Source organism: Macrobrachium rosenbergii, chromosome 55 (genome assembly GCF_040412425.1).
Source record: "Macrobrachium rosenbergii isolate ZJJX-2024 chromosome 55, ASM4041242v1, whole genome shotgun sequence".
Taxonomy (NCBI): domain Eukaryota; kingdom Metazoa; phylum Arthropoda; class Malacostraca; order Decapoda; family Palaemonidae; genus Macrobrachium; species Macrobrachium rosenbergii.
In genome coordinates, this window is record NC_089795.1 from 27,038,076 (window position 1) to 27,052,767 (window position 14,692).

Genomic DNA, 14,692 nt, shown 5'->3' on the forward strand with positions numbered 1-14,692 from the left:
ATATATATATATATATATATATATATATATATATATATATATATATATATATATATATATATATATATATATATATATATATATATATATATGTATATATATACTATTTATACAGGATGTTATGTATGTGTATGCTTTTATATATAATATATATATATATATATATATATATATATATATATATATATATATATATATATATATATATATATATATATTTAAATCCCTTTCTCGTTTTACTGGTAATGTTCACTATCTTCTATCGTGTAGAGCGGAACAATAGAATTACTATACAATATACTAATATACCACTTTCTGAATGATTATAGATATCGTAAGTTAGGTGTGGATGTGTTTCTAGGTAATACGATAAATTGTAATTAATTGACAAAAGCAAAAAGTTCATTTCAGATGGACTAGAAATACTCTAGGACCCATATAGTTCTCAAAAACATCAGGCATCCTTACTATCTCAGTACATTTATAGGCTATTATTGTATTCTGAATCTGTTGTGATGGAAATTAAATGAATGTGCTTATTTTTTCATATTTTTATTTTGCTCCATATTTTAGCGAGTAGTTGTGTAGATCTACCTAAAACTTTGCCACAATTCTTTGTTCAATTCAGCTTCTTTGTTCTCAAAACTTTCTTCTTAAAATTTTGTGTATTTGTCCATGAATACATAATAAGGCTTTTTCCTTAGTAGAATGTCTTCTTTATTTGCCTTTTCAAACATTATATATTATTTTGACCTTTTTACGGAGATATCTAATTTCTATAATTAATGAGATTTCATCATTATATATTTGTTTTGTCTCAAATACCCTTGGAGATCAGAATAAATTGTTTAAAGAGATGATATTTTTTAAATTAAATTAATTTGCTTTCGGCGAGGTATAATTCTTTCCTTTCATCTGATTTTGCCTCGTGTAAACAATCTTTGAGAACTTGATCCCTGGAGGAAAGATGAATACTGAGGGAACACAGTCATGACTTCTCTGGACATACTATTATTATGTTTTTTTTTTTCGTTTGTGTTTGTCCATTTACATATATGCCGCATATTTTAAAGACTTAAACGCACAGTTACTCAACTGAACGCAGATTATATATATATAGCGCACACACACACACACACACACACACACACACACACACACACACACACACACACACACACACACACATATATATATATATATATATGTATATACAGTACATAATGTGTATGTACACACACACACACACACACACACATGTATATATATATATATATATATATATATATATATATATATATATATATATATATATATATAAATAGATGACAGATTGATATATAGATATAATAATCTTTCGAACCCTTTCACCAGATACATGATATAACAGTTACAGTGACCTTTTAATTTATCTATTCTCGCCACCTTTTGGGAGCGCTTAACGCTAGAGGCTAAATGCAATGGGGAATAATGAAACCTCCTTCTCCTTCCATTTTTGGGATTCGAACGCAAGCGAGCTAGTAAGACTGAGTTTCCGCTAAGGCTGTGATAAATTATAGAACAATATCTGAACAGAATGAGCATTAACTTATTTTTCTAGCAACTGTAGAACAGTGTTCTTCTCCTACCAACCTGAGAGAATTACTAAATACAAAAACAATTACCTTCCTCACTCCGTGGATCAGTATGGATGAGACGGCCATGTAGATCAGGATGTGAGTGCACACGCCGAGGATTGGGCCAACTAAAACTGTAAAAAAAAAGACAGAATAAGCAATGGTGTAATGGCTTCTAATCCTGATAATTAACAGTAGCAATCGTCATGGAGAAACTAGTTTGTGACAGCTGCAGTAGTTAGACGTTTTTTTCGCCTTTGCAAAGGGAAACAATCATATGTCAGTGTTTTATTATATTTAGTAATATTATCAGCAAGCAAGAATATCTTGACTAATTAGAATATTCACTAGCAAGAAATTCATCGCTTTATAACTGTATTCTCAATTTTCTTTATTCAAAAGATGGAGCAGGTACTAAGATGAATGATCTCTATATAATGAAACTTTTTAAGAATTTCGATGAATGAAACCCAAATATTCGTTGTTTTTAAACTTATTTCAGTTTACCCTTTAGTGTCCCATGGTTCACTGACCATTTGAACAGTGAGTTACTGCCTTCAAACTACCAAGTAGGGCTTGTCAGTTGTGATAAGTATTTCTCAGAAAGTTAAATCTGCTTGTGTTAATATAGGCGTGTCAAAGGGGAGCCAAAAATGGCTCATGAAATTTTACCCTTCACTTTCACTCCGTAGGGGTGGGTAATGCCGTCAGTGCACCTCACGGGGTGCACTGTAGATGTTACTAAAGGTTACTTGCAGCGTCCCTTTGGCCCCTAGCTGCAACCCTTTTGATTCCTTTTACTGTACCTCCATTCATATTATCTTTCTTACACCTTGTTATCCATCCTCTCCTAACGATTATTTCATAGTGCTACTGCGGGGTTTTCCGCCCGTTACACCTTTGTAACCTTTTACTCTCAGTTTTCCTTTCAGCGCTGGATGACCTTATAGGTCCCATGGCTTTACCTTTGGCTTACACTCTATATTCCATTCCATTCCTTCACTTTCAGGAAACAAAGCCTTTGAAAACCTTGCGTAAGCGGAAGTCGTTAGCTACAAATAAGGTTTACAAGAAGAGAGATTATAAAACAATCATTTATTGTGATGTACTCGTACGTTGGTTTAGTAAGTAGCAAGGAAGGAAAATTTAGGCATTAGGAGCAGAAGGTAATGCAACCCTATTAGTGAAAGTGGAGCCAGGTATAGGATATGATTTCAGTCAAAAAAAGCTATTTTGAAGAACGAATTAGCCTCATATATAATACAATATTCGTACTCATGCTATCGTGCTGTTTAGACGTGTGGGTATAGGTAGAGTTCTTTGGAGGGTAGGGGGTGTTGAGTGGGGGGTTGGTGTAAACCCTGAGACGAATGGAAGGAGGCCGAGGCGTGACACTGATGGAAAGAGCCGAAACTGAAGAAAGATGAAAAATCGGAATTTTCAAAATCACGCCGAAAGTCAGAACAGATGAAAATGACTCCTAACATGTGGGAGGGAGAAGAATAATGAAATATGAACATGTGGCCTGCCGGAGGGTAATAACAGGGAAAGAGATATTCTGTTAAAAGGGTGGAGAGATATTGTAGAGAAAAACATAAAGGCAGTGTACTGTACACAGACAAGCACTGAAACCCATCAATGACTGAGTGATTGAATGATTAGTTGATAACCAGAGATTACGGTCATCAACGCAGAAATACGTTTCGCGATAATTTGTTTTAGCTGAAATTAATATAAATTTGGAGGTAGGTTTTTAAGAAAGAATAATAAAGTAACTTATCTCATAGGAATGACTAAGGTAGTAGGAAGAAGACGAATAGGAGAGGGAGAAAAGTGTCTTTCTTGGGTCTAGGAGGAAATCACTTAAATGGAATAACATCGTTAGGTCATGTAAAGTGAGGAGATGAATTTACCTTTGAAAGCAAAGATTTACATTGACTTGGAAGCTTTTTTTCCATAGCAGAATGTATAAATTCTATATATCTATAAATTCACTCATCTTGGAGACTGAATAATACTTCTAAAGAAAGTTATCTAATTATATGATGTGTAAATGAACGGTATATTAGGATATTTGATAATAGTTTGCTTTGTTTACTATTTTATGCATTTTTTTGACTTTTATGTTCCTCGGTTTCCATACTTAAATGTGGATTTTTCAGTATTCCTATGGAGATAAATTTTCTAAAAGTTGGGCTATTTATTAAATATATCAGACTTTGCTCATGTAACATTAGTTATATGTAACATAGATAGACACAACATCTCTCTAAAAAATGCTTTATGTTTATTGTTGGGCAATATTTAAAATTTAATTCGCTTGTCTCCAGTTGCTTTTAACACTTTTATTGTAATTATCGATATGCTATGCTTATTGTGGTGACCCTGTCAGAAACCACGAGAAAATGATGTGTGTATATATATATATATATATAAATATATATATATATATATATATATATATATATATATATATATATATATATATATAAATATGTATATATATATGTAATATATATATATATATATATATATATATATATATATATATATATATATATATATATATATATATATATATATATATATATATACACACACACACATACATACATATTTCACTGAGAGATGATATTTCAGACTAGAGGTTAAAAAATCGAGATGTATACAAAATTTTTTCGTGTTTAAATGTAAATAGTTATATGGACTTTGAAATTAATTTTAGTTTACATTATTATCATTTAGTTTTTGTGACAAACTAATATATAGGAAAGCTGTGCCTGATTGTTTTCAGTGTAATGTAAATAAAATAGGTTCTGTTTTTCAAAAGTTTTAATTACAATCGTTTTCCAGTTAAATGGGATTTAGTTATAACCTCCGCATGATTTTTGGAACCGCGTCAATTATAAAATGTTTCACAGCGGAATAGCTGCAGTAAATTTGGCCTGTTCAACAGTAACTGATAGTCTGTTTTGTGTTTTAGTTTTTCCTCAGACTGATACTTGAATTCCTTTGTTTTGCATCATAAAAATTCTTTGGATGGGTGGTCAAAATGCTAACATCGTGTACAGAAATAAGAATTTCAAATATCATTTTTTAATATCTAGAAAGTAGGGAGCAGCTAACTTAAAAACAGTTAATGTACCTTAAGTGGTGTCCGTCAAACCATTCCCCCACCCCAAATTTGGGGGTAATTTGAAAGGCGAGCAGAGCAAAGGCAACCTCATTTCAGAGTTTATATATATATATATATATATATATATATATATATATATATATATATATATATATATATATATATATATATATATATATATATATATATAATCAGAAAGCTACAAACGTCCTTTAATATCAATTCACTCTACCTCGAAATAATATATTTTCATATATGTTACCGAAGGGAATTTTTAGTTGATAATAAGTCCACCGTCCCGTGGGGTCGAAAGGTTTGAAAAACACCTCTTAGGTACATTAGGTCTTCTCAAGTTAGCTGCACCTTACTTTCTAGATATTCAAAAATTATATTATTTGAAATTCTTATTCCTTTATACGATGTTACGAATATTTACCGCCCATGCAAAGGCTTATTTTCTGTTGCAATACAAAAGGATTTAAGCAGTAGTCTGAGGAAAAAATAAAAGTTATTGACCAGGCCAAATTTACTGCAGCAATTCTGCCGTGAAACATTTTATAATTGACGCTATTCCAAAAATCATGCGGAGGTTATAACTAAATCCCATTTTACTGGAAAACGATTGTAATTAAAACTTTTGTAAAACAGAACCGATGTTATTTACATTACACTTAAAAAAATCAGGCACAGCTTTCCTATTATTTTGTCACAAATTCTGACTGATAATAATCTAAACTGAAATTAATTACAAGGTTCATATAATTATATATATTTAAACCCGAGAAAAAATATTTTTATCTCGATTTTTTTTTACCTCAAGTTTGAAATATCATCTCCTTGTTAAGTTACTTAATTTTATTTTTTCACTTAGCACTGTGTAGAGGTTAATTCTGGTGCCAAGGGGAGTCTTCCGTTCCTTATAAAAGCTCCATCTCACCCTTCCAACAATTTCAGTGGCAGTGAGATTTGATCTTTTGGGGCTTTGAAAGAAATACACTCCAAAGGAGTTCCTCATTGGACAAGTTGGTATCGTTCTCGGCTAGCACTCTGCTGGGCCCGCGTTCGATTCTCCAACCGGCCAGTGAAGAATTAGAGAAATTCATTTCTGGTGATAGAAATTCATTTCTCGTTATAATGTGATTCGGATTCCACAGTAAGCTGTAGGTCCCGTTGCTAGGTAACCAACTGGTTCTTAGCCACGTAAAATAAATCTAATCCTTCGGGCCAGCCCTAGGAGAGCTGTTAATCAGCTCAGTGGTCTGGTTAAACTAAGTTGTGCTTAACTTAACTTTTCCATATAAAGGACCACTAGTGTTTATTTCTTGACATTTTTGTTTTGTGTCCTTTCATTCATTATCCATTAGTTTTTCTTAGAGGGAGAAGTTAACATCAGACGGTATATGCTTCGTAATAACCATGCAATAATCAGTTTTCTCAGAACAGATTATTTTAGAGGATCAGGGAAACATCCAAACGGGGTAAAGCGTCTTTTGCATAAATCATTAAGTTATTAAGTCTGTACGAAGAGTGGACTCCAACCTTTACTCTCATCCCACGGTAACTACCTTCCTTGAAATCTGTGCATTTTACATATTTCTTTTGAAATTAATATTCGAGTTTATACTGATATTCATATTCTTAAAAAAAAAAAGTGTTGTTTTGAAACTTGACTAGATTTTTTGTTACTTTTGTATGTTATTGAAATTATATATATATATATATATATATATATATATATATATATATATATATATATATATATATATATATATATATATATATATATATATATATATATATATATATATATATATATATATATATATATATATATAGCCTATATGTATATATATATATCTATAGTATATATGTATATATATATATTGCTGTACAATAACAACATACGATTTTCAGAATTTTACAGAAGAGACAATTTAATTTACATTATTTCTCGGGCCGTTTTTCTATGAGCTGTCTGCTTTAGATTTTGTATAATAAGTTTCAGTATCGAATGCTATATATATAAAATATAAAGCATATATATTGTAAAATTCTATCACTCGTTATTTTTAGACATAAAGACAAAACCAATCAGGATTTTTACCGAGTGTTTTATTTGCCCTATGGTACATCTGCAAATATACATCACGATTAATTTGTGATTTTTTAATCATATATTTTACAAATACACACACACATATATATATATACTGTATATATATATATATATGTGTGTGTGTGTGTGTGTGTGAGTGTGTGTGCGCGTGTATTTGTTGGATATTTTATTAATAATATATGAATGAATCTGGACTGCTACACTTTGTGATGCTAGTAAATAATATGTTTCGAAGTCAAAAAGGCAGATGAGGTATCATGTTCCAAAGTTTGTCATATGGCCTCCTTCAAAATCATAAGCAATTGTAACCCTGATTACTTCCTTGGAAAAATTGTACAGAGATATTTTCATTCTGAATTTACTTTATCCTTCGTGAGAAGTGTCAGTATGCTGTTGAATTCTCTCCTAGAAACCACTGGCAAATAAAGTAGTCAAGCAAATAAAGCAATGTATTTAGCGAAATTTAATACAATTTGAGTGAAAATAATTATCAAGCTATTCAATATGAATTGCAGCTTGTAAATGGATATACTTTCAACATTTCCGAAGTTGCTACAATTTCGTTTCTTTCTTGGCTGTTAAGGGCCTGTTGTTTGTCGATGAACCATTTACTTAAAGGTAAAGTTCATCAGGTCGGAATTCAGTTTCACCTGTTAGACTTGTGCTCAGTGAGACTTTGTTCATTCATTCATCGTCCTTTTCATTTCACTTACGTCTTTAGGCTTCGTAACATCAATAATCTCTTAAATGCAGAATAAACGTACCCATAATTCATAGTTTCGAATGAAACGTGTACTACAAATGTTGCTTAATTAATTATTAAGAGAATGTGCCAATGCTGTTAAAGATTTTGTAAAAAAAAATAAAAATTAAGCATACATACAAAACTATTGCGACCTTTTACCAATTTTCATTTTTATTAGCTCCAGTTTATTCCTCGTAACATAAAGAAAGTTTCCTTTCCTGATAGATATCTTATTAGAATACTTACTAGTCATCAAAATTTCACCATCTAATACCTCACGTCTATTTGTCTCGTATGCTAACAAAGGCTAATAATGCAGGAAAGTTGATCTTCCCTGCTCCAGAAACCAATTTTTTTTAACCCTTTTCGCCAGATACATCATCGATAAACAATCGTTGGCCCAAGGCTTTTACATGTTTTTTTCTATTGAAGTTACACCAATTAAAGAAAAAATGCACATAAAGAATTTTCAACACCTGCGTTCAAAATCGCACCCACAGTGCAAATAAAATCTCTTTCATGGGATAAGGGTGTCATTTGCCTCATTTTCTTCTTCCTCAACCTAATGGCACCATTAGACAACTCGTCGGCACCAGCTATTTTCATCAGTTCCCTTTCACCTCTGATATTTCTAAATTGGCAGCCTGCGCCACAAAGCCTCCTCCAATCATATCTAATTGAAAAAGCGTAGGATTTCCCTGATCCTTAAAGAAGAACGTGAGTTATTGGAGTAAGGACGTATCGTTGCTCTCTCTTGTGGGAATTCCAAATTGTTTCTCATTTTCACTTGTAAGAAAATGTTGATAATTATTATTGTCATCTGATCTAAAGCAGCATTAACATTGTTAAAGAAGCCTTCACAGAATAGCACGTCCTTAAGTGAAAAAATCCGTGGAAGACATTGAGACAAAACGGATTAATATAAAGATATAGATTTATATAATCTATAAACCTACCCTCGTCTTCTGTGTTGGATATACTTAACCTCAAGGGGATATTTTCGTTTATATGCAAGGCGATCGAGCTCGATTACCGTTCAAGATAGCTACTTTAAAGGATTTCCTTTGCAGCGAAGAAGGTTTAAATGATTCAGGAAGCACAGGGGAGGGCCGAGATTCTGAAATTTTGGAAGAAGGTCCATAAGACTTATCAAACCGGCTCAGTCATTGGGTTAATTTCAAAGATTTTAATACATTCAGGCACGTACACATCAAAATCAGGAGTAATGAAAAAGAAATATTAAGTATGATGGGAAGGAAGGACGATACGTGCGCTTGTGCTTTTTTAAAGAGTGATATTTGCTTAGTGTGAACATGGAAGCGGTTTAAGAAAGCAGCTCACAGTTTTCTGTATTAGACATTCATTAAATATACCCTGAGAGCACGAAAGGAAAAACTTTTGTTACTACCAACGAAAATCCTTATAAAGCTCATTGAAACTTTTCTGAAGAAAGCATCAAAAGAGATGCTTTTTGCCTTTGAACAATAAGCATCTTAACAATATACTAAAAAGAAGAAGAAAAAAAAGGGGATTAGAAAATGTGTTTTCTAAAGAGAAAGAAACAGCCTAGCACTTAGCTCTCGACCGGAAGCGATGAAATTCGAACAATAGCATTCAGGCAACGTGCAACAAAGGCCTATCTTCACTCAGCCCCCCGAAGTTCTTTAACTTGTCACTAACTTGGGATATCAACCCTCGGGCGTTTCTCCATGGGCGACGAAGCTTTCTCCTGAGGGTCCTTCATGCTATCTCTGGAGTCCTTCGCCTCGTTGCGACCCATAATGTGCGTGATATGGGCTGTGGTGAACATCATGTGCATTATCAGGAGTCCGAAGGCAGCTAGCTGGGAATTTCAAACATGTCATAAGTAATTTATATATATATATATATATATATATATATATATATATATATATATAGATGTATATATGTATATAAATTATATATATATATATATATAGATATATATATATATGTATATATAATATATATATATATATATATATATATATATATATATATATATATATGTGTGTGTGTGTGTGTGTGTGTGTGTATAAATGTATGTATATATATATATATATATATATATATATATAATATATATATATATATATATATATATATATATATATATATATATATATATATATATATATATATATATATATATATATATATATATATATGTACATAGAATGAGGGAGAGAGAGAGAGAGAGTTTCATTTCTGGAATGAATATTCTTGAATATCAACCTTTTCTGTTATACCAAGCTTGTTGTTTGCTAAATAAATAAACGTTTGGAAATGTGAAGATTAAAAATGAATAGAGATTAAGAGAGCAGTCTGCAAGTATAAAATTAGAAGATATGTTTCATCAGGGGAATATTGTATCAGAATTACTTACAAATATACTGAGAAGTAGAGTGGAACAACTTACTGGAATAATAATTAGCAATAATTCAGAGCAGAAATTCAAATAAATGTGTTATTTTAAGATTATTAATCAGTTCATAATTGTTCGTACAAAAACAAGAATAATTCAAGATTAATTTTTTCCTAAACATTTATCAGTTCTAGAGAAAGGAAACAAATATAAAGATAAAATCTAGTTAGAATGCATTGTTAAAAGCAGCATGCACAAGTCTTATGCATGACCACCTCTATTCGATAATACAAAATGCGTAGCCATGTACTATCCTTATTATTATTTTTTTCCCTGCAATGCTGATAGTCCTACCAGATAATCTTGAAGAAAAAAAGTAATAATAAAACTACAACTAAAAAAAAAAATAAAGCTACAAAAAAAAAAAAAAAAAAAAGAGATGAACGTTCGATCCAACTCACAATCTCCAGCGAAGCTACAATTAAGACGGCCGTCCGCAGTTTGAAGCAGCAACATCTTTCGAAAATCAAATGCGGCGTCTCTATTTTCCTCGGGCAGATCATCTCCGGACGTAATTCTAGGAGGGAGGAAAAGAAGATTAAAATCTTTATGGATCGCCTCCGATCTAGAGTCTTCTGAGAATCTTCATCGCAGAGTTTGTTTTTGTCATGCTCCAGATCGAAATTCACTTCCCCTTCCGTTTTTTAGTCTAATTTTTCTTGCTCAAGAGAAGATGAGTGTTGGCTCGTAACATTATCCTCGGTGCAAATGAATAATATTTTTGCTCATTCCGAGAGACGGTGGAATGGATATAAGTTCGTTTTGTTGAAAAAGGAGATGGAGTGGAGAGATGATCAACTTTCTTGAAAAAATATGTTCAACAAGAGTTCCCGTTAAAGTCAAATTGATGTTTTTTTCAACCGACGTTTAGAAGGGCAGCGCACGTGGAACACGTGGGCTATTCTCATATATCATGGGAGACTAAAGATAAACCGAGAAAATGAATGATTGAAGGGACTTTACGGTAGGTGGTTTTTCGGGAAAAGTTTGGCCCTGAGGAAATTCCTAGACCAAGCATATTATTTGTTGTTATGTTTGCTGGTGAGTTCGTGTACTTAAAATAGAAACCTCTTTCACTCCTGGTAAGGAAAGTCATGTCTTCAAATATGGTTTGTGTACAGACATGTAACATACGTACACACACACATACATATATATAAATATATATTTACACACGTATATATATATATATATATGTATATACTGTATACATGTATAATATATATATATATATATATATATATATATATATATATATATATATATATATATATATATGTGTGTGTGTGTGTGTGTGTGTGTGTGTAAATATATGTATATATCTTATATATAAAAGTGAATGTTTGTACGTTTGTTGTATGTTGGTGCTCTATAGAAATCTGAACCACTTGACCGATCTAAACAAAATTGGGTACCTGGCCATCATTTGACCCAACTTAGATAATAGGGTAGGTTTCAAATCGTTACCTCTGCCCCTTCCCCTTCCCCATCCCCTATCCCTTTGTAACTTATGTAGTAAATAAACTCTATGGGTTTATCATACCGCATTTCATGTACTCGAGACCATAGAAATATATTATGGAAAATGCTTTTCAGTGACCACAGTAATACCTGGATAAAAAGAACAGGCAGTGCAGCAATATTTGGAGAAAAGGGACAGCCACAACAGTAGTATCTGGATAAAATGGACAGACAGCATAGTAATACCTGGTTAAAGATACGGACAGCACAGTAATACCTGGTAAAGGGGGACAGCTAGCCTAGTAATACCTGGATAAAAGGGACAGTTACCAAATTAATACCTGGATAAAAGGGACAGTCACCACAGTAATACCTGGATAAAAGGGACAGTAACCAAAGTAGTACCTGGACAAAAGGGAGAGACATTACAGTAATACCTGGTTAAGGGTGAAAGGCAGTACAGTAATGTCTGGTTAAAGGGTATCACACAGCACAGTAATACCTGGACAAAAGGAACAGATGGAACAGTAATATCTGGATAAAAGGGACAGTTACCATGGTAATTTCTGGATAAAAGGGAGTCACCACAGTAATACCTGGATAAAAGGAACAGGCGGAACAGTAATTTCTGAATAAAAGAGACAGTCACCACTGTAATACCTGTCAGTTCATCCACGACTGTTCGAAGGTTGGAGTTCGCCTAAAACTAGAACCGTCAGTCGTACTGTCAACACAAACCCCTCCTCCTCTCTCTTCTCCCTCCCCTCCCCCTTCCCCCTCCCCTTCCCTCCCCTTTCCATTTTCCCTCCCCCTACACGTAGACTTTCTTGTAGAGTTTTCCCGGGCAGCACCAGGTTGGTCACCTAGAGAGTGTGTGTGTGTATATATATATATATATATATATATATATATATATATATATATATATATATATATATATATATATATATATATATATATATATATATATATATATATATATATATATATATATATATATATATATATATATATATATATATGCGTGAGTGTGCGTGTATTCAACGCTCGCTTTTTATCGTTAAAAGAACAATGTGACAAATATACTGGCATCTCCGAGACTATGAATGCTAATGCTAAGTGTAAAAAGTAGCAGATGCAACCTCTGGAGGCAAATGTGCTATAGGTGATAGCTGAAAATTCATGTTAAAAAGAGACTGAGGAAGAAGGCAAGATAAGATATCTTTCGACGAAGGACTGAACAGCAAGGGAATTTGCAGTGGGAGAGCGCTTGAATTCTCATAGTAATTATCGTTCATTACACAAAGATTTCATACGTCTGCTGAACCCAAATATGAGATCAATATGATATTTTACTATTTCCAATCCTTCTTGACGTTTTAGGCGTTTCCTCCCGCTTTACCAAATGCACTTGGCTGGAAGGGACCGTGTTTATTCCTTTTTAATTCCTTCCCCCGAGAACAATCATCAACTTTGGGCTTACTTCCCAAGACGTAAGAAGTAAATCTCTTGAGGTGTTTGAACTAAGTTCCATTGCTTTTACAATAAGTCTAATAAAAAGAGGGCAAGAGAATATCATCATGACAATCGTAACTGAAAACAAGATGTATTCATAATTCCATTTGCAATTATCCAGTTTCTTGGATCTTTCATGGAATAATCGCCATTTCCTGCATTGTCCCTGAGACTACTTATTATACGTATGTTTTTCCCTTCTCTCTCCTCATTTAAATGGATATCTACACACGCACATACACAGCAGTACACACACACACACTCACACGCACGCACACACATATATATCTGCGTGTGTGTATGTTTGTATATATATAGGCTATATATATAAACATACAGTATATATACATACATACATACATATACTGTGTGTATATATATATATATATATATAGGGTGTCCCAAAAAATGTATTCACATTCTAACTCCCCACAGCTCATTAATTTTTTTTTTCAGATTAAATTGACCCTAATAATGACGAAAGTACGACTAAGTCTTGTAGAAAGAAAATTCATCAATAAGAGGTAAAGGAGCGCAAAATAGGAATAGTGCAGTATATATGTCTGCAGTATCAAAGCTCCGCTTACAAGCCCTCTTTGGAAGTCTCGTGCACATTTTGTTAGTTCTTGATAAGGTGATTATTGTTTTATCCCTTTTACATTTTCCCTGAAACACCTTATTCCGCAGGAAAACGTCCTGTTTGTGAAAAAACCCTTATATATAATCAGTAAGCTACAAACGTCCTTTAATATCCAATGCGCTCTACCTCGGAAATAATATATTTTCATATATGTTACTGAAGGGGAATTTTTTAGTTGATAATAAGTTCGTCGTCCCGTGGGATCAAACCAATGAAGGTCAAGAACTCAGGACTACAGTGGACGCCTTAACCCACACGGCCAGCAAGTGAGGTATAAGTGGATATCGCCTCCCATCTACAAATCCCCGTCGAACTCAGGTGTTTGTATTTAGAGTCGATATCCACCCACCTCTGCCATGTTGACCATGTAGTGCGTTTGTCGCACGCAGCCACATTATGACTTTTTATCACATCACTGTGATTCATATACAATCAGTAAGCTACAAACGTCCTTTAATATCCCATTCGCTCTACCTTGGAAATAATATATTTTCATATATGTTAACGAAGGGGAATTTTTTAGTTGATAATAAGTTCGTCGTCCTGTGGGCTCGAACCAACGAAGGACAAGAACTCAGGACTACAGTGGACGCCTTAACCCACACGGCCAGCAAGTGAGGTATAAGTTGATATCGGCTCCCATCTACAAATCCCCACTGAACTCAGGTGTTTGTATTTAGAGTCGATATCCACCCCCTCTGCCATATTGACCATGTAGTGCGTTTGTCGCACGCAGCCATATTATGACTTTTTATCACATCACCGTGATTCATATACAGTCAGTAAGCTACAAACGTCCTTTAATATCCAAGTCGCTCTACCTGGGAAATAATATATTTTCATATATGTTACCGAAGGGGAATTTTTTAGTTGATAATAAGTTCATCGTCCCGTGGGCTCTAACCAACGAAGGACAAGAACTCAGGACTACAGTGGACGCCTTAACCCACACGGCCAGCAAGTGAGGTATAAGTGGATATCGGTTCCCATCTACAAATCCCCGTCGAACTCAGGTGT

At 33.2% G+C, this 14,692-nt stretch overlaps 1 protein-coding gene across 4 annotated transcripts in view; it reads right to left on the reverse strand.

Moving 5' to 3' along the window:
• Positions 1-14,692, reverse strand: part of LOC136835713 (uncharacterized) — a 78,473-nt gene that overhangs the window by 21,790 nt on the left and 41,991 nt on the right. For 2 of the 4 annotated variants that reach the window (XM_067099576.1, XM_067099575.1), the window contains exons 2-4: positions 10,461-10,576; positions 9,294-9,452; positions 1,665-1,750 (exon numbers count right to left, since the gene is read on the reverse strand). In XM_067099576.1, the coding sequence (XP_066955677.1) occupies positions 1,665-1,750; positions 9,294-9,452; positions 10,461-10,515 (300 nt within the window). In that variant the 5' untranslated portion in view covers positions 10,516-10,576. Of the gene's footprint in view, positions 1-1,664; positions 1,751-9,293; positions 9,457-10,460; positions 10,577-14,692 lie in introns of all 4 variants that reach the window. The other 2 variants (XM_067099573.1, XM_067099574.1) reach the window with 1 other exon arrangement.